The sequence below is a fragment of the Drosophila teissieri genome, chromosome X (genome assembly GCF_016746235.2).
Source record: "Drosophila teissieri strain GT53w chromosome X, Prin_Dtei_1.1, whole genome shotgun sequence".
Taxonomy (NCBI): Eukaryota; Metazoa; Arthropoda; class Insecta; order Diptera; family Drosophilidae; genus Drosophila; species Drosophila teissieri.
Genome location: NC_053034.1, coordinates 16,191,450 through 16,216,190, shown reverse-complemented (window position 1 = coordinate 16,216,190; position 24,741 = coordinate 16,191,450). Strand labels below are relative to the sequence as shown.

General features: G+C 47.9%; 3 protein-coding genes across 5 annotated transcripts in view; 2 read left to right on the top strand and 1 right to left on the bottom strand.

Moving 5' to 3' along the window:
• The window catches only part of LOC122625276 (brefeldin A-inhibited guanine nucleotide-exchange protein 3), a 96,928-nt gene extending 72,950 nt beyond the window's left edge, over positions 1-23,978 (top strand). Inside the window, exons 1-9 of one of the 3 annotated variants that reach the window (XM_043805331.1) lie at positions 12,970-13,104; positions 14,354-14,631; positions 15,374-15,507; positions 16,023-16,663; positions 16,725-17,045; positions 17,102-18,380; positions 18,442-18,809; positions 18,869-19,304; positions 19,373-23,978. In XM_043805331.1, the coding sequence (XP_043661266.1) occupies positions 14,547-14,631; positions 15,374-15,507; positions 16,023-16,663; positions 16,725-17,045; positions 17,102-18,380; positions 18,442-18,809; positions 18,869-19,304; positions 19,373-22,270 (6,162 nt within the window). In that variant the 5' untranslated portion in view covers positions 12,970-13,104; positions 14,354-14,546 and the 3' untranslated portion in view covers positions 22,271-23,978. Of the gene's footprint in view, positions 1-12,969; positions 13,105-13,682; positions 13,905-14,353; positions 14,632-15,373; positions 15,508-16,022; positions 16,664-16,724; positions 17,046-17,101; positions 18,381-18,441; positions 18,810-18,868; positions 19,305-19,372 lie in introns of those variants that run through there. The other 2 variants (XM_043805330.1, XM_043805333.1) reach the window with 2 other exon arrangements.
• LOC122625283 (cell cycle negative regulator roughex) lies at positions 9,100-10,580 on the bottom strand. The gene is made up of 2 exons (XM_043805342.1): positions 10,432-10,580; positions 9,100-10,327 (listed from the first exon to the last, which is right to left on the bottom strand). Exons 1-2 carry the CDS (start codon positions 10,451-10,453, stop codon positions 9,345-9,347), a joined length of 1,005 nt encoding a protein of 334 aa, XP_043661277.1. The 5' UTR covers positions 10,454-10,580; the 3' UTR covers positions 9,100-9,344.
• On the top strand, positions 10,793-12,047 carry LOC122625285 (malignant T-cell-amplified sequence 1 homolog). The gene is made up of 4 exons (XM_043805344.1): positions 10,793-10,950; positions 11,012-11,164; positions 11,230-11,532; positions 11,797-12,047. The coding sequence occupies exons 1-4, from the start codon at positions 10,940-10,942 to the stop codon at positions 11,876-11,878; spliced, it is 549 nt and encodes a 182-aa protein (XP_043661279.1). The 5' UTR covers positions 10,793-10,939; the 3' UTR covers positions 11,879-12,047.
• Positions 23,979-24,741: the final 763 nt, after the last annotated feature.

The following is a 24,741-nucleotide window of genomic DNA, read 5'->3' as shown; positions in this document are numbered from 1 at the left end:
ACAAATTTGAAATTAGAAACGTGTGCAGTGTCGCCAGTGTAAATAAAGATATGTTGAAATATATAATAAAAAGTATCCTGTTGGCCATCCACGTCTGCCGATTTGCGAGCAATTTTAATTTGCCTCGCATTTTCAGTGCGTCGCAGCTATTTTCAGTCCGCGTGTCTCGCAGGTATTTTCCTTGGCCTTTTTTACTGCCTCTTGTAATTTGAGCGTAATTCACGTAAACGGCGAATTCCTCGTACATCCAGGGGCGTCTGCCCAAAGGGGCTCTTAACGTAACTTGAGCTTATTGATTATAATATAGTAGTTTTGTCTAATACGCATCTATCTTGTATTTCTCAGCCATTTACTGTTGCTTGGCATGTTCCAAACTGAGCGATTGCGTTGCGATATCGATACCTCCCTATCGATGCCCACGCTTATGCACCTTGCCCACTGCCAAATGCGCCTTCCACGCCTTTGGACGGCAGTCAATTTGCTTGACACCTCACGTTCATCAATGAATTGCAGCAACATCTGCAACAGCAGCAGGAGCAGCAGCAGCAGCAGCAGCAACATCTCAGATCGCTCACTCTGCACTTCGTCAGGGTTTTTTAGTTGTCGCTTATATGCTTTTTTATCTCATTTCCCCTTTTTTTAATGCCTTTTTGTCCGCGTCGACGAATCAATCTGTAAATGTGTGCGTAATTATTCCAGCAATTTGTTGGCGCGCCAATTGCTGCCAGCATTCCAGTCTCTCTCGCCTCTCGCTCTCTCTCTCTCTCGCCCTGCTAACATTGTTTTTTTGGTTTTTTTTTGTCCTGCGCCTGGTGACAAATAATTATGTTAAGTTGCATGTAATTGGCAATCCGCGCAACTCGATCCAGAAAATGGCACACAGTGGGTCGCAAAAGTATGTGTACGCACCTAAAATCGATTGCAGTTTAAGTTTAAATTTATGATCAAGAAGGTAAATTCTTCTATATTTTTACATTGATACATTGATTTACAAATATATTTATCATACTCACTTTTTTTGTACACATACTTATAGGTACCTATGTAGATGCGTGCTGCTTGTGTTTTTCACGCTGCTTTTATTTTCCTGCAATTTTCCCTGGACGCTGTGCTGAAATGTGCGCAAAATTTATCGCCGGCAATTTGGTTGCATGTCATTCCAGCGGCAAATGCGACGTGGCAATAATTAAAAGCGGAAATGCGCTGATGAATGGGGCGCAAAAAGATCTGCGAACATTGAGAAAAAGCGTTCCAGTCACTCAGCCGAATGGAGTTACAGATGGTATGGTATGGCATGGCATGGGATCAGATGAGATAGGATAAGATAGGATAGGATGGGATGGGATAGAACTCCTGGCTCCCGGGGTGTGTCATCTTGAAAGGGCCATTATGTCAGGGCAGCCCTAATGCGTCTTATCCATCAAGAGATCTGAGATCTCAGATCCAAGAGCGGAGATCTGTGATCGGAGTTTGGTGAACGGAGATCTGGCGCACGGAATATGAGATATGAGGATGTGTTTTGGAGATCTCAACGAGAGCCAAACAAATAGGCGTCCATCAATTTGGGACGGCGAAAATCAATTGCGCCCCTAATTGATGGTGGGCCATGCATCAAAGTAGCACCTGGCGGACGCGACTGGGCCTGGAATACAGGTAGCCAGCGATGACCCCGGCTTAAAGATCGGCTTTCTGGGGCACGCGCTGCTCATTTATCATTTATCATTTATCTTATATCATTTATGGGAAAAACTCGGTTGGCTTCAGCGGCGCGAAGCGAAATGAAACGAAACGAAATGCGTTTATTGCGGGGCGATCAAATTGACATATTGGCAACGCCCTCATTAGCCAGCCCGCTCCCCAACTCCATCTCCATCTCCAAGCCCATCTAAATCTCAATTCCAATCCCCCAGAAGAACCCAAAGAGGTCACAGTCCAGAGAATCGAATCACCGAAAAGCAAAGAGATCGCAACGAGCTGAGCGAGTCGAATGCCATCCGGCGATGATTTATGCAGATTTTATTACTCACAACACAGCCGAAAATGTTCCTACACTGAGCGAAAAGGGGGAGAGAACTTATGTATATATTAGACAGTGATTAATCCCATTGTTAGCCAAGAACGAGAGAATACACTTTAGGCCACAAAATGGTAATGATTTGCATTCGCCCCTGTGTAGCCCGTGAAGTGCCACCTGTGGAGCAGCGATCGTTGATCGGATTGGATCGAATCAAATCGAATCGAATCAAAACGAAACTGAGGCGAATTAAACTAAACGGCAACACGATCCATAAAGATAATCTTTATATCAGTGCTTAGTCACAGTGCCTTAGTCTTAGGCAAATCTGCGGTGCTGTGCAGATTTAATGCCGCATTTTATGGGCGAAACGGGCGCCATGCGATGATCTTTGGATGCGGGATCCCAATCCCAACTTCAATCCCTATACCAATCCCGGTACCGATCCCAACACCGATGGGCGGCGTTAACCATAAACTTTTAATTATGCCCCATAAAGCCAGTCGCAGATGAAGCCATAAAAGCCTAAACCCAATTGAGTTGTTGGCCAACAGTCGTGCGTCGTGTTCCCAATGTTTTCTGTCTTTCCGGACGATGATCGCCGGTGGATCGTTAAGGGATTGGGTGGTCGCTGCTCGGGACATTCGAAGATGTCCATTAAAAGGGGCAATAATTGAACTTCGAGCACTCCTCACGCTGCTTAAGGTTGCAACACAAGCGTATTACTTATATTCAATCAAATACTCGTACCTTTAGTTTTAGTTTAACTTAAACGCGTACGTTTAGTTTCAGTTTAACTTATATTCGTACCTTTAGTTTCAGTTTAACTTATAGTCGTACCTTTAGTTTCAGTTTAACTCATGCCAATGCAGGAGGAACTGTGCCAGGTAAACGGAGGGCAGCGGCTGCATGGGAAACATAGCTCCAAATGCCCCAAAATCGTATCTTTCATATAGATCATTGCATTTCTGCAGCCTGACGCGATTACAAACATGCTCCTTTTAGCTCCAAAATTGAAACAGTCCCGAGAAATTCAAGCGTAAAAACAGAATTGAAGTCGCCGAGAAGACGGTTTTTTTTGGGCAACGGAGAAGCGGCAGGCAACTCAGGCAGGTGCCTCGTTTTTTTGTGGAACTCATCTTATGCCCCTTGCCACACTGCGAAAAAAGTCTGGGGAATTCGTTTAACAAAGTTATAAAGGCATAATAAAGTTATAAAGTGCCGCCAAATTACGGGCTAAATTCAGCTAGAACCCAGTACAACTGGCTAAACTATCTTTTTTCTCAGTGCACGAAACAAAAGCTGGTCGCCGAAGTCTTGTTATCATTTTAATCCGCAGTGGCCAAAAGGGGTGAAGTGCGGGGATTGCGAGATCGCGCAGCGTTTCCTTTGAATGAAACCCAAAACCGGAGCAGCCACCATTCCTGATTCCCAGATCCCGATTCCGATCCCTGCACCGATCCCCATACCGATTCCCATCCCGATTCCCATCCCGATGCCCGATTTCTGCTTGGTCGTTGCATCAAGCGTGAAAATACCGCGAAATTCCTTTTGTCTGCCCAAACTGGACTCAGTTTGTGTTGCCTCAGATTCGGTTGGCTTTTGTGTGTGTGTGTCTGCTTTCTGTTTCAAAAAGTTGTTGGCTTTTTAAGCCGCTGCGCTGGAAATTATCAAAATGTAAACAAAAAATAAGCGTTAACATGGCAACAATGATGTCCCGCGGCGACATTGAAATATTGTTATTATACATTTTTATGACACTGTCCCACCTTTTCCATACCCACACCCATTCCCCTGCCCATTCCCCTCTCCCTCCCCTGCAGTTCCGCCCAGATTCTCCCTATTCTCCAGATACTCGAGGGTGTATCTTTGGGCCTGGTGCGACAGGCATGGCTAATTATCGAGCGCCAACAAGTTGGCCAGATTCCTGCCAACAAGGATTTGCATTTGGCCAAAAACCGGTTAACTTGGCTAGCTTTTCCCGCTTGCGCCACTCGAAAGTCTAAGCACAAAACATGAGTCATATCATTAGACTTTCAATTCTACACCAGAACTCTAGTGGCTATGAAGTAGGAAAATGATTCAAAAACCTGAATAAATTAAGTTTTTAAATTAACATAGCTGCTGCATTTGTTTATTCACTAATTGGGCAGGAAAAGGAGAACGGAAAAGTGCCGGAAAATGCGCAACCTCATAAACGCTAAGCATCAACAGCTCGGCAATCCAATCAGAGATTAAAACGCCGCCCGCAGAGACAACGCCCACTGATTGCTTCCTTCCGCCGCTGAATCCTTCAGCTTCCTGCTGCATCCTGCTGAATCCTGCTCATCCTGCGGAGAAGGGATACACCGCATACATGGATGTTACACGGAATGTAACCCCCTGAGCAGCGGGAATAAACGCCACCCCTGGCGTTATGTCAGAATGCGAAATTCAATTGCTTAGCCCTTTGTCGGGGAATTGACATAAAAATCCATTTGTCAGCCCCTTCAGATTAAAATCAAGGATTTAAAGTGTAATTTGATTCACGGCCAGGATGTGCTGGTGTCCTGGCCATGGAAGTGGATGTGGATGTGGCTGTGGAAGTGGATGTGGTAGTAATCAAAAGAGCAAAGCGTGACCCCAGAAAAAATCACACAACACAGGAGGAAAGGCCGGAAAGTGAAGCAGGAGGAGGAGGAGGAGGAGGCCAGGACAACAGCAATAAATGACAACAAACACACCCCTCCTGGTGGGTCGGGGTGGCTCAAGCCCCCCTCCTTCCTTCCTTCCATCCTTGCGTGCATCCCCCTTCCACGGAGGACCAGCAGCCTCTGCCTCCGCAACGGAAGAGTGATTTTAACGCGACTCCTGCGGCAGCAGGACGAAAAGCAGCAGGGTGCCCGGGCACTGAGAGAAAAACATTAACCAAAAATCCAAATAAAATATGCTATTCAGAGAACTTTCCTGCAGAAGAGCATTGTGTACTACTAACTATAGTTATATTTTTCAAAGGTTTTAAACCGTTTCTCGTTTCAGCTAGGTAACGATATTTGTCGCAGTGCACCCGTCGCCAGCCATTCGATTCTCTCGAGTGCTATTTTATGCTGAAGTGTGCCAGACGCACTGTTCCTCCTGCCTTTTGGCTGGTGGCACGGCTGCTCCTTTGGCGAGGATGTGACCACGACGGCGCCACCATGGAGTGGATCAGGTCCTGGATTTGGAGGGGGAGGGGAATGTGCTGTGCAACCGGTTGAGTCCATTAATCATTTTCTAATTTGTGGAATGCAGAGTGGGTGAATCGAGGGGAGAAACATCCCCCTTCTGGAAAGGGAAAAGCAGGGAAAAGCGGGGAAAAGCAGGAAAAGCGGGGAACGAGGCAGGAAGGATGGAGGTCGGACGCCGAAAATGAAATTTTCACATCTGTAATTTGTTAAGTGCGTTTGTTATTCCACCGAATTATTTCACTTTTATGGGTTAAGTGCTTTTTGAGTTACGACGCGGCTGCTCTGCGCCACTTCGAGGTCCTTGGGGTTACGAGGACTCCCGTTTCCCTTTTTTTCGACTGAGAATTGCGCATTCCCAGACGACTGACATTAATTAGTTGTCGGGGAATTGGCCGCCGGAATTGGGAATTTTCCTGTTTTGGCCAGAGGCTGCATCCAATGCAATTAGCCACTCATTTTGGAGAAGGATTACTGGTTAATTGGCTGATGCAGTGCTCCAAAACGGATATTTACTTTCTCGGAAACTGCGTGCACTTGGAGATCATTGAACCCTTTTCTTTAGACCAACAATCGTAGATCTCGCATCGATTCGAAAGCAGTGGACAATGATTTGCTCAACGTAATCGCCTTGGGATCATGCCGCCATATGTTGAAATACGTCGAAACCGAAATCAACATCATTATCAACAAGCCCACGGGATGGAGATGCTCGAATGGAGATGTCATCATCGATCACAACATCCTCGAGTGCCGAGGATGGAAATCAGACAACTGTAAACTAATGACATTCGCCGGAGTCGAAGTCCGCGTCCGGGTTTGGCTCGGGGTCGGGGTCGAAGGTCCTGAGTCCTGGTTACTGGATGCTGGCTGCTGGCTGCGTATCCGCTTACAAATGAGTGGATGGCTGGGCGATGAGCCACCACCAGTGGCATTCAGTGGCAACCAGTCGAGGGTGGTTCCCACACCAGTTGCAATCCCATTGACTCGCATCCACTCGTCTCTCGAGTCATTTGTTTGTTTTCGAGTGCTGCGAGTTGCTTGTCCAAATATGCGGCAGCTTGTAACAATTACCAAATGACACCCTCGACAATCGCAAATGGACAATAGCAGCCGGGAAAATATACACACATATATTTATATATATACATATATAGTAGTACGATGTACGTTAATAGAGTTGAGGGCAGACAAATGCGCACTTGTCGCAAAAGCAATGGCAATATTTTCACCATTAGTTGTTCCCTGTTTGCAGACAAGAGCATTAGTCTGCCCGAAAATGAAGTAATCAAGCGAAATCAACTTAAAATTCAGTTTGAGGGCAAAGTTTATGGACTGGAAGTGGTTGTACTTTCAAGCTTATTCATGGGCTGCAAATGCTGGTGAGATGGGGTTGAATGGTTAGCACTTCCTTGGAGCGCAGAAACTCCAATCTGTTGTGATTTCTAAAGAACTTTATACTAGCTAAAAAGAAGTGAGTGTTGCAGTACTTAGAAGCTCATTAGAAAGCCACCCACTGCAGCACTTGCCAAGAAGAATGGCATGTTTACGGAAAACTTCCCATAGCTCCACGAGATCATGAAGATCGTGGAGCAGCTGCCTCTCCGGAGCTTTCGTCCCCCAGCGAATACGATTATGAAAAACCGACGACATCTGCTGCAGTTTCAGTTTCTATATCTGTTTCTTGGGCGGGGAGTGAGGGACATCGGACGTCAATATGATTTGTGATTTACAACAGGTTTCAATTAACCAAAACTATGCCCCACATGCTTTTCGATTTCGCATGTTCTCGAGGGGGAGGCATCTCGAGTGGAAGAGAAAAGGAGAAAGAGAGAAGGAGAGAAAGAGAGAAGGCGGAGCAGCTGAGAGGCGTTGACAGGGACATAAATAAGCGGCGGCTAAGTATCGTGTAATGCTAGACGAATAGTTTCGGGTTTGTCGTCTTGGCTGTAAGTGGAGAAGTTGCCCCATATAGTATAACCTCCCCAATTCCCCCGATTCCCCCGATTTCCCGATTCCCTGGGGCAAACAGCCGCCGATGTTGCTGCTACTGCTGCAGTTGCAACTAATTGAGGACAAGGCGGCATAAATTAGACAACGCCCGTCTAAGTGGATCGGAATCATAGATTGGGCACCATGCTACACACCACACATGCCATATATAGCATTTATAACATATATAGCATTTATAACATATATAGCATATATACCATATATACCCTTTATAGCATATATACCATATATATCATATATACCACATATCCGATTGACGCCCTGATGGATTGTCAACTGGCGTCTGCAGCGCGGCGACATCTTTCAATTAAAAACGCATCCCACTCCCGCTGGCGTCCTTCATCCTCCATCCGCTGTCGCCTCCCTTTCGGTGATGTAATCTCGGGGCTCATTAAATTCGAATGGAATTTGTTTGGGAGGCAAAACTTAATCCGCTCGTAAACATCGCACCCACCCAACTTGACTCCCCACCTTCGTGACGTCGCAGGGCTCCAAGCATAAATCAGCTGTAGCTAAACCAAGGATTTGCCAGGCTCAACCCGGCTCTGCTGCAGCTACACTCGGAAAAAATAAGAGCAACTGACAGTACAGCTACATATGTAAAGTGACTTATATTTACTCAATTGTTTGTAGCATTCACTAGAAATGCTCTTTGAAACTAAAATTCAGTTCCCAGCTCCCTAACTTTAAGTTTCGGTGTGGAAAGAGTTTGCATTGGGGGAATAGTTCCAATTCATGATTTTCCTAACTTTAAGTAGCTCATATGGTCAAATAATGTGCGTGTGTCCCATATTCGAGTGTATGCGAATCGTTTGACTGGCGAATTTCAGAGCGTGTGCCGCCGTAAACCTCGTAACGAATGCCGACCAACGGCAGAAATCTAATTTCAAGCACCAGAGAGCAGGAAAAGCTGGGAAAGCAGCAAGAGCAGGTGGAGGAGGATGGATGGAGGGGATGGAAGGAGGGATGAGGAGAAGGAGTCTGCCTTTTCCACTTGGCTGGCTTAACGATTCGAACTGCTCTCGGGGTTTTTCGGCCGGGCCCAGAGAGCACATGCAGCACATGGACACAAGACCCCACTTTGTTGTCTATTTGATGTCTTAATGCGAACCAGCCAGCAAACCAGCCAGCGAACCACCCCCTGCTTACGATTTTCCCGCCCCGCTCCACCCCGCCAGGGCATACCGTTTTAATCAAATGGATTTTCTTTCCATTTTCCATCCAATCTTCCCCCTGGCATTACGAAAATAGACCTGCCGAATAAGCCCACCCACTTGAGAGTGGCGACAACAGGAGCGACGATTTATTAGCTTCTTTCACGTCTGATCTCTGCCGGCATTAGTCGGCTATATCTATATAGTATGCCAGGCATTATTCACGGTGGCATCGATGGCTCATATTTACGGCATCTCAAGTTGCCAGGATTTAGTTTCCATAATTTATTCGATCAATTTGATAAGTCTAAGAAATAAAAGGTTTTCATAGTTTTTATCGTGGAAATCGAAAGTAAAATATACCAATTAACTATTTACTTGTTTAAATATATGTTCTACTGGCTAATGAGTTTATTAAATTAGTATAGCACACGCAGTTTATAGTAACTATTTTATAGTTCACCTGATTTTCCCATACAATATTAGTGGTCTCTGTTACTGGGAACAGCTGTCAAAAACCGATCAAGCTGAGACCCAAACCAAGCTCAAGCCGAGGCACAAACCATTGCTGTTGGGTAAACTCAAGCCGAGACACTCACCATTGACGTCGTGTAAAGTCAAATTGTATGTCAAATACTAAGAAATGTCTGAATTTTACTTACCTTTTATCAGTTTTGCAAATACTTTCAAAAATCAAGTGAAAGAAACGATTGGCTTTAATTAACATTGAACTTTAATACATAAATAAATACAAGGGATTATGTAATACAATACATATTGTAGTTTAGCCTAGCGCGACGCGGGGTCCCTGAAAGCGGGACCAAAACGGGTGCAATCAGTCTTCTTCAAATAATTACGGAAATTTGTGGGGCATCCTCGAAAGTCCAAAAAAGAATTGTGCTACGTAGATTTGGAAAAGCAGCTATCGCTACTATAGTTACTACTAAAGTTCCGTCCGGTCTAGAAACGCATCCGCTGTCGTCCCGGTGTGCGTTTGGGCGGCACTTCGTTGCCATTGGTTGTCTGTAGGCGTTTCCTTGGTGTATAGCTGCTGCAATTTGTCGTCTCCAGGGGCGTGGGTAAGTCCACGGGGATGTTGACTGCCTCGCGAGCCGCCTCCTCAGCCTGCTGCGGTGCTGGTTGCTCCTGCTCCACCTCGGGAATGGGATCGGGATCGCGATCCACCTCCTCCTGAGTGTTCTCCTCGGTAAATAATGTCCGACGAACGCCGCGCCTCGATGTGGGCGGCGGTGAATCCTCCTCGGCATCGGCCTCATCATCGGTAGATGGATTGCAGCGGGCATTGGCCCGTCGTGGAAACGAAATGCCGAATGGCGGCGCAGTTAGAGTGGATCGGTTGAGCGTTGTCAGACCCCGATCGTATACAGCCAGGCAGATCTCGAAGCCGCTCACTTGGCCGCCGGGCAGCTGGGTGCGTCGATAGCCCAGAGTGAGGTGGACGGCGCATGATTCGCCCAAGTCCAGGCCGCCGTAGACATGTTCATCGCGCCTGTTCAACAGGCCACAGCTCTCCACATACTTCAGTGCGTTCAAATTGTAGCTCGAGGGGCGCGGGGGCGTGATCAGGGATGTGGAAAACTCCTCGTGCACCACCTCGTCATCGCTCTCCGCATGCAGATGCAGCGTGGTGGCGCCGACGCGCTCCTTCTCCTCGTAGATGCGACGACGAGCGGCGTCAAACGATCTGCCAAAGCGTGCCTGCAGCAGTAGCTCGTCGCCCTTTGCCACACGCGCCGCTTCCTCGAATCTCTCGTGCTTGTAGCGCGTTGTCAACTGGGTCCTTAGAAATCCGGTGATGGCCTTGGCGCCACGCACATTGCGGCTGTAGTAGCTCAGGATGCAGTCCTCCGCCAGATCGCGGCGTACGGTGCCATCGTCCACGCCCTTGACGAACTCATGGATTACCTCCAACGGCGTCTTGTCTGCAAATTAAGGAAGCGGATGAGCAAATGAGCGAATGAGCGAATGATGCGATTCCTATTGAGCCCAATTGCATGCAGCTGTTACCCGTGGCTTTGCCACTTACTGTGTTCTTCTGGAGCGTTCATTTCCTGCGATATACCTGCCGCAGGCGCCGGTCATGCGAGTACGCTTATAAAAATATAAATAATTTACAAAATATATACAATTCGACTCGGACACGATGTTGTTGATACAACAAATGTTTTGTTAATGTGCCATTTCGGCCAGTGTTGAAAGTGACGCTAGCTATCGGCTCAGAGGTCAGGGATCAGCGCCTACTTATAACTCTGCTTTTGGTATACCGAAAAACTTTAAATAAGTGGTTTTGTGCCGAAATTAATTTGTGTGAAATTACTTCAATCTGTAAAGTCAAATAATCTGTTATAATATTCGAGTGTAAATTTTCAATACCATATATCGCATGCACACTTCATAAGCGATAGTTGGTATTTCGCGCAAAGCTGGTCACACTGCAGCGCGTGCTGAAATCGATAACCGATAGCTTCTGCCATACATTGAAGACCGATTGGCACCGCCGACCAGGAGAAAAGAACGCAAGGAAATCGTGCAAAATGTTCAAAAAGTACGTATGGCACGGATGCAATGGCGGTATCAGACTAACCATAGCCCACCAAACTGTGCAGATTCGAGGAGAAGGACAGCATTTCCAGCATTCAGCAGCTGAAGTCGTCGGTGCAGAAGGGCATACGTGCCAAGTTGCTGGAGGCATATCCCAAGTTGGAGTCCCACATCGACCAGATCCTGCCCAAGAAGGACTCGTACCGCATCGCCAAGTGGTAGGATGGTATCAGTACTTATCACACCACCCAACACCACTCATTTCCCATTGCTATTCCGCCAGCCATGATCACATTGAACTGCTGCTGAATGGAGCCGGCGAACAGGTGTTCTTCCGCCACCGCGATGGCCCCTGGATGCCCACGCTGCGGCTCCTGCACAAGTTCCCCTACTTCGTGACCATGCAGCAAGTGGACAAAGGCGCCATCCGCTTCGTACTGAGCGGCGCGAACGTCATGTGTCCCGGCCTCACATCCCCGGGCGCCTGCATGACGCCGGCCGACAAGGACACCGTGGTGGCCATCATGGCTGAGGGCAAGGAGCACGCCCTGGCCATCGGACTGCTCACGCTATCCACACAGGAAATGTAAGTGCCTTTCCCTAGAAGTTAATCTAAAAGTATCAATTTTTATTCTTACATTCCTACATCTGTGTCGAAATGTGTATGGTTATTGCTTTCTAACTTCTTTGAGTTGTGGAAATTATTCTCAAGCTCCAGGCTAGTTAACCGCATAGTTCTTAATGAAAATATGTTTGAAAACATCTCAATGCTTTCATATTTCTTAGCTGTTAGGTTATTTCTTACATTTGAATAAACCATGAACCACCATTTCTCTTGACATCTCCACAGTCTGGCGAAGAACAAAGGCATCGGCATCGAGACGTACCACTTCCTCAACGACGGCCTGTGGAAGTCGAAGCCCGTGAAGTAGGCGAAATAGGAATCTGCACTTGCACTTTTTAGTCTTCTATGTCATGAGAGCAAAGAATGGTTTTTGATATACGCAACTAAATACTGTTTATTATTTTTTTTCTCTCCTAATTTTACTCTGTCAGTTAAACTATTTAAATCAATGCGAAATATAATTAATGGCATTTAAACCGAACAGAGAGATTGAAAGAGAGAGAGAGAGAGAACTGGAAAAGGAAACCAACCACCTGTGGAAACGGTCCCAGTGAAAGGTGTCCAGTGGATCTAAGTTTCAGCATTTTTCCCGGATGTGGACAGGTATGACTGAACATTTGAAAAGTCTTCTGTTTGGCGGTCTTGATTTTGTTACCTCTTCCTTTACTTTCGACTGTACTCCTGTAACTGTGACTCCATTTGCTTATTGATTAGTCGAAGAATCAACGAAACATGGGCAGCAGCTTAAAGTTTGCCAGGGCTGCGCACCACTCTTATAAACATTTCAAGGTTATAGTTGATGTTTGGGCACTTGTGAATACAAAAAAAGAATGTATACAAAAAAGAGCTTGTAACTAAATGTACACAGTTTAGTGTTTAGTTGTTTAACTTCCAGTTGAATGAAATAAAGCTTCGCAAAACATGGAACCAAGTCTTTTTTGTATAAAGATTTAAATCCTATTTTCCTTTGACTCCATTCAATACCATAGCATACTTTGTGGCAACTTTGAGTGCGTCGCCAAATTTCCCTAATTAATGTGGAAATCAGAAAACTGCAGCAAGCCACTGGCACTCTAAGTGCACCCGCTAAAAACCGGGTGTCTTAGCACCCGGGTGTTAGTTGACACTCCATTTGCGGCAATAACAAACACCCGGGTGTCTAGCTTGCGTTCAAAGTGAAATTATAAAATTATAAGATAGCTGAAGGTATTAATGTAAAATGTATTATTACATTAAAAGTAAATAATGAATAATACTAAATACTACCAAGTACTAAATACTTAATACTAAATAATACCAAAATATAGGTGCCCTTCTCTGCGCTTCTCAAAAGTCCTACGTAAGCAAACGACTTTTTCGATTTTTTTTTTTAAATACTAATTGTGAGTGAGTGGTGCAGTGATATGTGATATGTGGCAGCAGTAGATATCAATAATGGGATTTCGACCTACTGGAGGAAGTGCCTGAGCTAGCTATTTTCCAGGAGCTACAACCAGCTGTCAGCTCTGACGTGGAAAGAGCTTGAGGAAAGGGGTGAGTACCCGGGGGCAAATGGAGAGGGACGCTTAACATTCTAACTTTTGGCTGCGGCTTCTGTGGCAGCTTGTTTTTTTTTTATCATTTTAAAATGAAATAAAATAGTGTTTTCACCACTTATCCCCTTTTGGGCACTTGCCTTTTTCTGCCTGATTGCCTTCTCTGTTCTTCGTTATGAGTGGCTAGTGTGATCTGCACCCGCGGCGACTTAGAGTGCCGCATTGATTTGGGTGGCGCACACCAGGGTGCCTGCAGACACCCGAATATTTTGAGCGGGTGTTTGTAAGTACCCGCGATGACCGGTGGGAGTGGCACCCGACACTCAAATTTATTGAGTGTGATTAGGGTGGCAAAAAATGCCACTCTTGCCGTTCTCTGGTGCAAATGGGTATGCTGCTGTATGTATAGAAACTACACAGGTCTTCCTTAGATCGTGTAATGCTCCATCTTTCAAACTGTGCCTGCCGCCCTAGTTTTTCCAAACTTTCAGCTGACCGATAAACGCTACAATCGAACAGCTGATTGGCTGATTGGCAGGCATGCGCATAGCTAACGGTACTCCATGCGCACTCCGCCGTAAATGGAGAAAGTGCTTTCCTTTCGCGTCACACAGCATTTGTCGCATCCAACGGCAAGTGCAGCGCATTTTCCCCCGGAAAAGCGAGAGGAATAAGAACACACAAAAAAAAAACAGAAAGTAAAGTTCCGAATAACGGTTGAAAACATAGGGGAAAAACCACAAGTGGTGGCTGGATACCGTTACCAAGGACCATGGACCTCTTCCATTGCAAGAAATGGTAATTTCCGATGAGTAATCGAGTGGCAAGTGCTTGTGGGCTGTGGTTATCGCCTGACATATGGATTTAATTTATAAAAAAGAAGTACCGTTGCAATTGCCTGGTGCATTGTTCGCCTGTACGTGTGTGTTCGTGTGTGTATGTGAAAGTGGGAAAAGTTTTTCAAGGAAAACGGATACACACTGTTTGAACTTTTCGAAGGTGCACAATTGCAATGTGTGTGCGAAAGTTTTTGAGAAGTGCAAAAGTGACGTGACGCGAAAACGCCACATTGAAACTTTCCGCCATGTGTGAGTGCGAGTTGGCGTACGTATGCGTGTGTGTGTGTTAGCATACATATGGCGGCAACATAACATATGTACATATATATATATATACAATCATCATCCTTCACCGTTGCTGTATTGTTATTATCTTCGTTTGTATTGATTTTACTACCAATTCTTTAGGCGCTAATTGAGTTGTTGTTGCTGTTGTTACTACCAATGATGGCGTGCAAGGGCGAAGCAACAACCACAGCAAGAGGAATTGCCTGAAGCAGCGACATAAACGCACGCACACCAGCAGAGAGACTTTTGGCCCACACAAACGCACACAACTACAGTCGCCGCACCGAGTGAGGCCTAGAAAGAGACGGGCAATATGGAGGACCTATTCTTGCTCATTATCAAGGAATCAACGGGCACTAAACACAATGCGCTGCGGCAAACGGCGCAAATCGCTTACGGTGAGTTTTCTTGTTCTTGTTCTTTTCTCTTTTTTTTGCAAGATTTGTGAACTCCGCTTACAGTTAGCACGGTGAAAATGAGAAAGACAGAGAGAGGAAGAGATAGCGGGCGAACGAACGAGATTATTGCCATTTCCTCACTTCCTTTCTCGCTTTCCCTTGCCCTTTGGCTGCTTTTGTTGCCGCCAAATGTTTGTTGTTTACCGTTAGTTGCCACTTCCTTTGTGCAATGCCCTTCGCTTTTTCGGCGCGGCACTGAAGTTTCGGCAAAGACTTTCATTTTCATTACTTAACATTTATAATAAGTGAAAATAAGTGAATTGTACATTGAAAGTGCTACATTTCTTAGTGGTATTTTATTTTATATTTCTATTTTATTAATTATTTGTATGCTTTAAAGTCGAACTTTGTATTCCCTTTTGTGTTGGCGTTGCAGGAAAGTAGGCAACCATTTGCGGATGGTGGAGCGTGTGAGTCCCCGCACCGCTTCCGCGCGCTTATCAGTACTGATTTTACATACATCCATGCATTAGTTACATACATACTTGTGTGCCCCACGGCGATAAACATTAATCGCAACGTTTTGCCACCGACTATAAAAAAGAATATAACTTTTTGCGCGCTCCAAGAGAAGCAGAAGATATTACAGTGCGATTTTCAGTTGATAAAGATAGTATTTGCGCATATATGTACATGTTACTAATACCCACTAAATAATGACCCAATTTTGTTGACCCTGCAGATAAGCTGTACCGCCAGCATGGTATCCACCGGGATCCGTCGCACGAGCTGCGCTCCGTTTGCTTTACCGCCCTGCAGATGGCGCTGGACACGAAGCGGCCCAAGTTTATCACGATGGGACTCAACGGCCTCCATGTAAGTGCACCGTCCGGAAACGGCGATTATCGGAAGGGGCAGTTAAATGGTAATGGGACTGTGGGCCAAACAATGGCCATAACAACCACTGACACACATTTTCCGGCCGGAACTTCCGGCGAACAAAACGGATTTATCATTCCATATGCACACACTGGTCAACGAATAACGAACAAAGGACATGGGCAATGGGATTTGGGACATGGGAGATGGCATGTGGCATGTGGCATACAGCATATGGCATATGTGGGCCATTGGGGCATTGGTGGGCAACGGGCGGAATAGGCTAATTGCTGGGAGTCCTCAAGGGTCGGATGTGACTTTTGTTTATGACTGGTTAACAACATGGTAATCAATAATTCCGGATTTGCTTGCCCATTTTGCTATTCCATTGCCATTCACATGTTCTAGTTTCCTGCGATTTATCCTTGATTTTCCAGTTCTCCGTTTATACTATCTATATTTACTACCGCCCCTTACTAATCCTGTTTTTCCTTTCTTTGCCATCCCAATAGCGCGTCATCAAGGACGAACGCTTCTACATCGGCCTTGAGCCGGAGGACGACTCTGTGTGGCTGCCATCGCAGCTCCTGAGGGCCACCAACGGCATCCTGCCCACGACGAGCAGCGAGGACACGGTGGTCAACGTGCTCCGGCTCTTCCTGGCGATGGCCTGCTCGCCAGCATGCACCCTGAACGGCCGTCTACTCATCGAGATCCTCTCCAGATGCGGCGAGTGCTGGGAGATGGGCTCGCGGGCCACCAAGGCCGCCTCATTGGCCGCCGCCTCCCAGTGCCTGCGTACGTTTTGCGCCTTCCTTATCGAGGAGGCCGAGGAGGTCAAGAAAACGGCACCCGCCGGCCTGATGACCCAGACGCAGGCCTCCGCCGTTTACAACGAGGTCATACCGGTGATGCAGTGGCTCTGCAGCCGGCTGGTGGAGCCCAACGTGAATGCCTCGCCGAACAAGAAGTGCGAAAACCACAGCTCGCTGTACCTCACCGAATGCATCCTCACGCTGAGCTCCGCTCTGCCCCGGAATGTACATGCCAATCCGCACTTCACCTCGTTCCTCTGGCAGAAGTTCTGCCCCACATTGGCGGCGGCACTGGGATCCCCAGGAAGGATCAACCTGGACAAGAAGTTTACCTACAAGTGAGTAAAGGCAAAATCGAACAGAATTTATATTAAACATTAAATCTCTATATTCTCTCAGGGATGCCCTACACATGATAGAGAACGAGGCTCGTGGCTTCTTCACGGGCCCAGGCTTGGATGGTCCGCAAGCACGCTGCGTTTATTTGACCGCCATTCAGTTACTCCGGATTGCCGGAGCCCACGGATCACTGCGCCCCATGCTGGAGGCCCTTTTCCATCGAATGCTTCTGCTGCCAGCGCCCCAAAATCGCACAGAGCCACTTCGTTGCGTTAGGGAGATCTTCAAGAGCCCGGAGCGTCTCATCGACCTGGCGGTGATTCTCTACGTCGACAAAAACACCGCCCAAGGATGCAGCGATGAAATGGCTTTATTCCGCCTGTAAGTTATATTATAAAGTTCTTAAAATGCATAACGTATATAAAACTCTTTTTTAGTTTGGTGGACGCCATGGAGGAGTGTGCCTATGGCGTTAGCGGCGTGGGTTCCGCCACAGAGGCGAGTCTACAGGCGAGCGTGGAGTGCATGGTGGCCCTGCTGGACAGCCTGCAAGTGCTCTGCAGCGGAGAGCTGACCGAGTCGATGATCAGCGACCAGATCGTCCAGGTGGTCAATGGGCGGCATGACCTGCTCAAGGATGCGGACTACTCCGGTCCACTCACCTATCAGAGTATGGCCCGCCTGCCAGCTCCGTATCGAGATGCCATAGTGGAGTTCCGGCAGACCGTCTTCGAGACCTCCTCGGGATCGGAGAGCGAGGGTGAGCCGCAGCACGAGCAGGATGCGGCCTCCAATGGCTCCGGGGACACAGAGGGACCCGAAGACGACGATCCAAGCAGCTCCAGCGATGAAACGTCCCGTGTGGAGAACCGCTGGCCATACTCGCATCTGGAGGCGCCCGTGATGCCCATACGAACCGATAGCGACAATGATCGGCAGCATGCTCGGGATTTCGCACGGGCGTTAAGGCAGGATCTGGTGCCGAAACTCCTGCGACTGCGCAGCTGCGTGGAGCTGGACGAAGCGATGCAGGAGTTCGCCTCCGCCGTTTGCCAGGAGAACAGCATGAACTTCTCGGACTTTGACTACAACCTGACGGCCATCAATGCGGACGGCATCTACCTGGCGATCTACTCATCGCTGCTGCTCAGCCTGCAGCTGATGCGGGCCGGCTACTACGAGCAGGTGGCCCAAGGCATATCCCACAAGGATATCCTGGTACCCATGTCGGAGCAGCAGTTTGTGACCTCGGTCCAGAACACGGGTGTCCTTGTCTATCTCTCCTCTCCGTGGCTGTGCGAGCTCTACCAATCGGTGACCGTTTGCAATGTCCTTGAGGCCATGCCCCGCCAGCAGCTGGAAGGCATTGGACCCCGCTGCGCCCTCGTCGACATGCTGTGTGATGCCGGAGGACTGGGCGCTACCCAGATGCTGTCGGAGTGGCAGCGCCTGCAGACGGCCAATGTGAAGCACAAGGAGGAGGAGCAGCTCCACGACAAGCGCCGAGAGGCGGCCAAGAAGCTGTGTCGCCGCCTGCTCACCTGCTGCTGGGACTCGATGGTAATCGTGCTGAGTTCCGGCTTGGGCGATCTGCAGACCAGTTCCGCCTCCAACAAACTGGTGGCCCTGTCTAAGCGAACACTGAGGGTGAAGGCCAAGGCGAATAAATCGAATGGAGAGGCCCTGTATGCCATGTGCTTGGATGGTCTACATTCGGTAAGAATTTATTCAAATCATATTTAGTTTAAAACTAATCCAAGATGTCGCTTATTTTCAGGCCGCCACGCTTAGCAACAGCTTGAATCTGCAGCATTTGGCCGGGAAGATACTCAACCTGCTGGCCTCCAACGTCTGCCAGACCTCCGGACCGCGAATCTCCGCCAGCCAGGCCATGTCCATGGACGTGGTGCTCACCGGTGGCCTGAATCTGGGCAGCTACAGTGCAGATTGTTGGCCAAGCATTTTCGCCGTTTGCCGTCATGTCAGCCAGCTGGAGCATGAGATCTTCAGCATGCAAAACCCGGCCATTTCCGCCTCACCGGGCAGCAGTCGCCGCGACTTGGAGACGGGCGAGAAGCTGAGCAACGGCAATGCCCAGGACAAGCTCAATCTGTCCTCGATCCCCATCGATGATGACGAGACCTGGTAAGAGCTAGTATGCCCCACACTTTTTCAATTAGATACTGATTCAAATTCCTCCTCAGTGTGGATGTGTACAGCTTCCTGCAGGCACCGATGCAGAGCCCCAACACGAACATCACATCCATCTTAAAGGTCTACTCGGGAACGAATGAGACAGTGCTGCTGAGTCAGAGCGACACCTCCAAGGTGCTCTGCGCCCTGTCCCACCAGGCGGAAAATCTCTTCGGGGACGCCGCCGAACGGCTGAGTCTGCCCTCGCTGTGTCAGTTCCTCAAGCACTTGTGCCGCGCCTCCAGGGAACAGCTGTACAAGAGCCAGGTGGCGCGCAAGGGCAGTCGCATCTGGTGGCCCAGCAAGGGCTGGAAGAAGCTGGACTCGCTGCCCATGTCGCTGCTCCTCCACCGCATTGGAGATGTCACGCTCAAGGTGTTTCGCAGCTCACGACCGCTGCTGCACGTGCTCAAAGTTTGGGCCATCACTGGACCGCATCTGATGGATGTGAGTACCCCCTCTTTGGGATTTTGTATTATCAATTGACAAATTATTGATATTTATCTAATTCATAGGCTGCCTGCCACCGGGATCGGATGATCTCGAAGCGAGCGATTGAGTATATCCACGACATCATCACAGCGCTTCTGGTGGAGCAGTCGGAGCTGCCGTACTTCCACTTCAACGAGGCACTGCTGAAGCCCTTCGAGAATCTGCTGAGCATGGATACGGATGTGGATGTGCAGGATCAGATCGTGGCCTGTCTGTACGAGGTGGTGGAGGCGCACCGCACAGAGATCCGTTCCGGATGGCGACCACTGTTTGGTACCCTTCGGAATGCTCGTAGCCGGATGCTGAACATGAGCAACATCATCGATATCTTTCGGGTGTTCCTCGACTCGGACAACACGCTGGTGTTCGCCAACGCGGGATTGGATTGCATCCTGTGCTTGCTGTCCTATCTGGAGATTTCCGGAGGAGGGAATAACAATGCCTGCTCCAGTGGCAGTGGAAGTGCAGCTGGAGGAACTGGATCAGGTGGTGGCCAGCAGGAGGAGGATAACACCTTCCGGCCCACGGACTTTCTCCACGAGACTCTTCGCTTCCTGGAGCGCTGCTCCAGCATTCTGGGCTTCATGCACAGTATGCCCAAGTGTCCCAATTTCCACTCCACGTACAAGATCAAGGGCATCTCCTACACGCACATCATCGACGCGAATATACCCAGTTCGATGGAGAACTTTACCTATTTCGGAAACGATTATCTACAGACGCGAAACGAGCAGTACATGATATCCTACAGGTCCCTGCACATCGATAAGGACACCATTGTCAAGATCGACGAGATGGACAAGCCGTCGGGTGTGCTCAAAGTGTGGTTCCTGCTGCTCGACGGACTCACAAACTCGCTGATCGTCTGCCCCTACTCCCACCAGGCGCCCATCCTGCAGACGATCTTCAAGCTGTTCAAGAACCTGCTGGCCAGCCCGGGCATCGATTTCGGTTTCTACTGCATCAACCACCTGCTGGTGCCGATGATCCAGGACTGGCTGCGGTACATCAACAAAACGGGCTCCTCCTGGCAGCTTGTGGAGAAGAACTTCAAACACTGCTGCTGCATGACCACCGACCTGGTAGTGGAGTTCATAGAGAAATCGGTGCCGGAGCAGCGGCGCCTAGGAGCGGGAACCAAAACGCGTTTAGCGCAAATAGTTCATCCGGCGGACAATCTGCTGTACTCCAAGCTGAAATTCGTGACGGAAAGAATAGAAAGGGAGCAGCAGCAGCAGCAGTCGCAGACTGTACAGGATCACGGTTGTGGCTACACTCAGCAGTACGACAGCAGCTCCAGTTCCGCTAGCGAGGAGCAGCAGAAGAACGGCGGAGGTGTGGGAGGAGGTGGATCGAACCTTATAGAATCGCCCACCAAGATCTCGGGTTCGGCCACGCTGGCCTTGAAGCAATTGCTGCTGGTCCTCATCGAGTGTGCTGCTCAGTCGCAGGAGGCGATCGCTAGGATATCGGTGTCCTGCTTGAAGCACGTGATCCTCTCCACCGGCATGCTCTTCAATGAATCGCAGTGGATGATCGCCTGCTCCGCAATCCATCGCGCCTGCACCGTGACCATTGCTCCGCTGCGTCAGCTCTCGTTCGCCTTCCACGAGAAGTCGAATAGTTTCTACGGGGATTGCGCTAACGTGAAGGTGGCCGCACGGCGGGATAGCAGCCTGGAGGAGCTGGCCAGGATATATGCGCTGGCACAGCAGGTCTTCCTGTCCGACAATCAGCGGGAACCGGGTCAGAATCAGGCTCCCACGCCCAGTGCCTCGCAGTGCAAGTTGTCCGACGACCGGAGCTACTCGTTTCTCTTGTACCCGCTTAACAATGGCTTCAACTCGAATCTGGATAACTTTGTGATCCGGATTCCGTTCAAGAATCTGGTGGTTGGTCTGCTGGCCAACCAGATGTTGCTTCAGCTGGTGGCCAAGTTGCTCCTGTCGCGCTTGAAGTGTGTGCCCCAGGCGGTGTCCACCTGCATCTTCGACAACTATGCAGCTTCGGCGGCTTCGCCCAGTCACGACTACGACCTGGACTTTCGCTCCAAGGAGATCCTGCTGCGCTGCGTCAAGCAGTACCTGATGTCCGCGCTGGAGTTCGATTCGCGACCCGGCCTCAAGTTCCTCATGCAGAAGGTGTCGAACATCGAGTACGCCGCGAATCTGTACAAGCAGATGACCTCCTCGTGGATGATCTACTACATAGCGCTGGTGGACTCGCATCTTAACGACATTGTCGTGTACAATCTGGGACCGGAGGATCTGAACTTCATTCTGGAGTCCTGCTCCCGCCTGAACACCACCACAGTGAAGAAGAAGGAGAACTTTGTGCGATATCTGTTCTGCCTGCAGGACGCCTGGAATCTGGTATGTGAGCTGTACTTGAGTAACTCTGCCCTCCATGAGATCGAAAGTGGGTCGGGCAAGCTGCGCCAGAAGCCACCACAACTACTACACCATCCGCAAACCAAACCCATGTGCATCTCCCTCAACGGAAATGGAGATGCCGAAATGACGGACACGGGCTCTGGTTCCGGATCCGGATCCGGCAGCAGCACCTCGCCCAGCAAGTGCGTGCAGCTGCAGGAGGAGGAGAATGTGACCATGACCACGTTGATCAGCGAGTTCCAGCCCAAGTGCCGCAGCAATCCGTTCGACACCAATCGACAGGCCAAGTCCTCGGAGGCGGAGTCCATTTCGCCGGAAATCGAACAGCAGCGGGCCAGCAGCATCCTCAAAGACTCCAACTACAAGAGGGCTGCCCTCGCCCAACTGGTGGTGGCCTCCATGGAGCTACTTCGCTCGCTGCCCGGCGAGGCCGAGGAGAACCTCAAGCTCCTAATGACACCGACTATTCGCGAGGCCTTCCGTCTAGTCCAGCTGCAGGGCAACGAGCTGAAGGTCAACCAGTTTTAGGCCATGCTTGTTGAGTTTTATTTTGATCTGTAGGCGCAGCCCCTGCCCCTACCAATGGATCCTTCCACCTCCTTCCAGAAGTCCTCCGAAAGTAATCCTCCTCCCGCTCCCGCTCCCGAATGGCTAATTTACAGCTACGTCTGCATCTCATGCTCTCTCTCTGTCTCTATCTGTCTCACTCTCTATATCTGTCTCTCTCCGTCGGTGGAGGGTTGATGCTTCAGTGCGGCCAACTATATATCACAAGTATATATCAATGGGTATTGCCCTAGAAAGTGAAAGTGTAGTCCGTGTTGTTCATGTTACCAAAACCTATATAGTTGCGGTGTGTAAATGGATATACTCCAGTGAACTTTATGGAATATCTGTACCTCATGATCTAAGATTGATTCAATCAAAAGCAGTGCTATCAGTATCAGTATTATCTTCTAACTCGATGTTACGTAAAGTATTCAAATATTGTATTATTCATTGACTAATGAAGCAGGTATTACAGTTTTTGAAAGTTTCGAGATACGTTTAATACGTAGAACAGTTTTTTGTTTTCTTCGTACTTCCTATACGATGACCTTTTTAGTAATAATTGTCATGCCTTACTAGCAACGTTGGTCACACTATTCGCAGACTCTCCATGTATCCCTCTCGCCCGCGGTTCCCAGCACAGCAGGCAAACCATTTCAAAGTAAAAGCTCAACATGCCAGCACAACAAAGCAAATCTATCGAAAGTACAACAGTGTCGATGCATTGCAAGGATATCAGATATGTAGGATATCATCTTGTGATTAGAGGATGAAGATGACGATGAAGCGTAGACAACGTAGTCCTGTACATTACATTTAGTCAAGACTTTCTCACACTTAGCCCCTGCACTCGCCCACCATTCCCCGCTCCACCTTTCCCCGTTTAGCCCCCAACCACGCTCCCTTTCCCAGCACTTTTCGACTTCTAATATTGTAAAGATGTATCAGCGAGCACCTGCCCCGCCCTAAAATCAGTAAATTATATATATATATATATAAATATATTTATTAAGAGTGTAACCTATGTAAACTTATAGCGAATGTTAACTAACACAAAATCAGTGCCGCCCATTAATCCACGATTACCACCATTAACGATTAGATCACAAACGCGTACACATAGAGCCTATACTAAAAAAACAAAACATATGTGTGTCCAAGTAGTCCCGCGCTGCCTTTAAACAAATACTTGCATACTTTTGTACCAGTGTGCGTACCTAAGAGAAAAAAATATGGAAAAATATCGGAAGTATTGTAACCGAACAAATTCTAGCCACCTTGCTGCACTATCAAATCAAAGCTTACTAGCCTATATTTTCATGCCCTCACACACATGCCACATGCATACATACATATGTAATATCAGGGATCGGATCAGATCAGCAAATCAGGAATCGGGCAGTACATATATACATACATATTTAGAACTCCGGATTCTCCTGCCTCTGTCCGCGCCCAGCTAATAATGATACCGATGCCGATACCGATACCGATACCTATACCTATATATACAGACAGCTACGTACAGTTATATGCCTATATAAAAAGATCTAAAGAGTTATATATTGATATACATAAATGTACTTATATGTATTATAGTTGCCACTTGGATATAAATGTTGTAAATGTCTAACAAAGGAAACATTTTTATATGTGAAAACTATTAGCAACAGCGCTACAAATCTATACATATACTATTATTATAAATCTATACAAATATACATTTATTTTCGCTTCGTCGTATACAGTATACAGTATGTATATATATATATACATGTGTGTATATATATACTATATTCATATATATATATAATATAGAGAACCATGTACTTGTGTTATTTACTTGCCCATCTCGACTCTCTCAATCTATATCTTTCTATTGACTTGTAAGTGTAAGTGCGAAGAGTGCAGTTGCAGAGGCCCGCAGAAAGTGTAGAAGAAATGAAGAAAATACCGCGATCGCGCTAGGCTATAACTAAAACGCTCCAAGAGTGCATTTGTAACATGAATGAATGAGAATAAACGACTCCACAACGCTTTCGCAACTTTACTAAACAAATCTGAATGGCAGGTGTGTGTGTTTTATTACGGAGTTTCAGTTGGAGCGCTTGGAAACTGTGTTGGTCACACTGCAGCTTTTGGATATAACAGTACACGCAGCGTTGCCAGATCGGCGGTAAGTGGTGATCATAAATATACCAATTATAAAGCAAACACGGCTCCGTTTCTATTATCTTTCTCCGTTCTAAGCATTGTTAAAAGCATTGCATTTGTTTTACATAATATTGTGGCCTTTGTGAACATTTATTTTTGAATTGTAGTCGTCGAAAAGCTTACCCAATGGTGAAGTTTAAAGTGCTGGTTCGAACATCTGGTAGCTTCTGCGCAAAAGCGAACGCAGTGTGGAAAACTGGTTTGGCAACAGCTTTTTCTTTTTGGTTTCTCAAGCT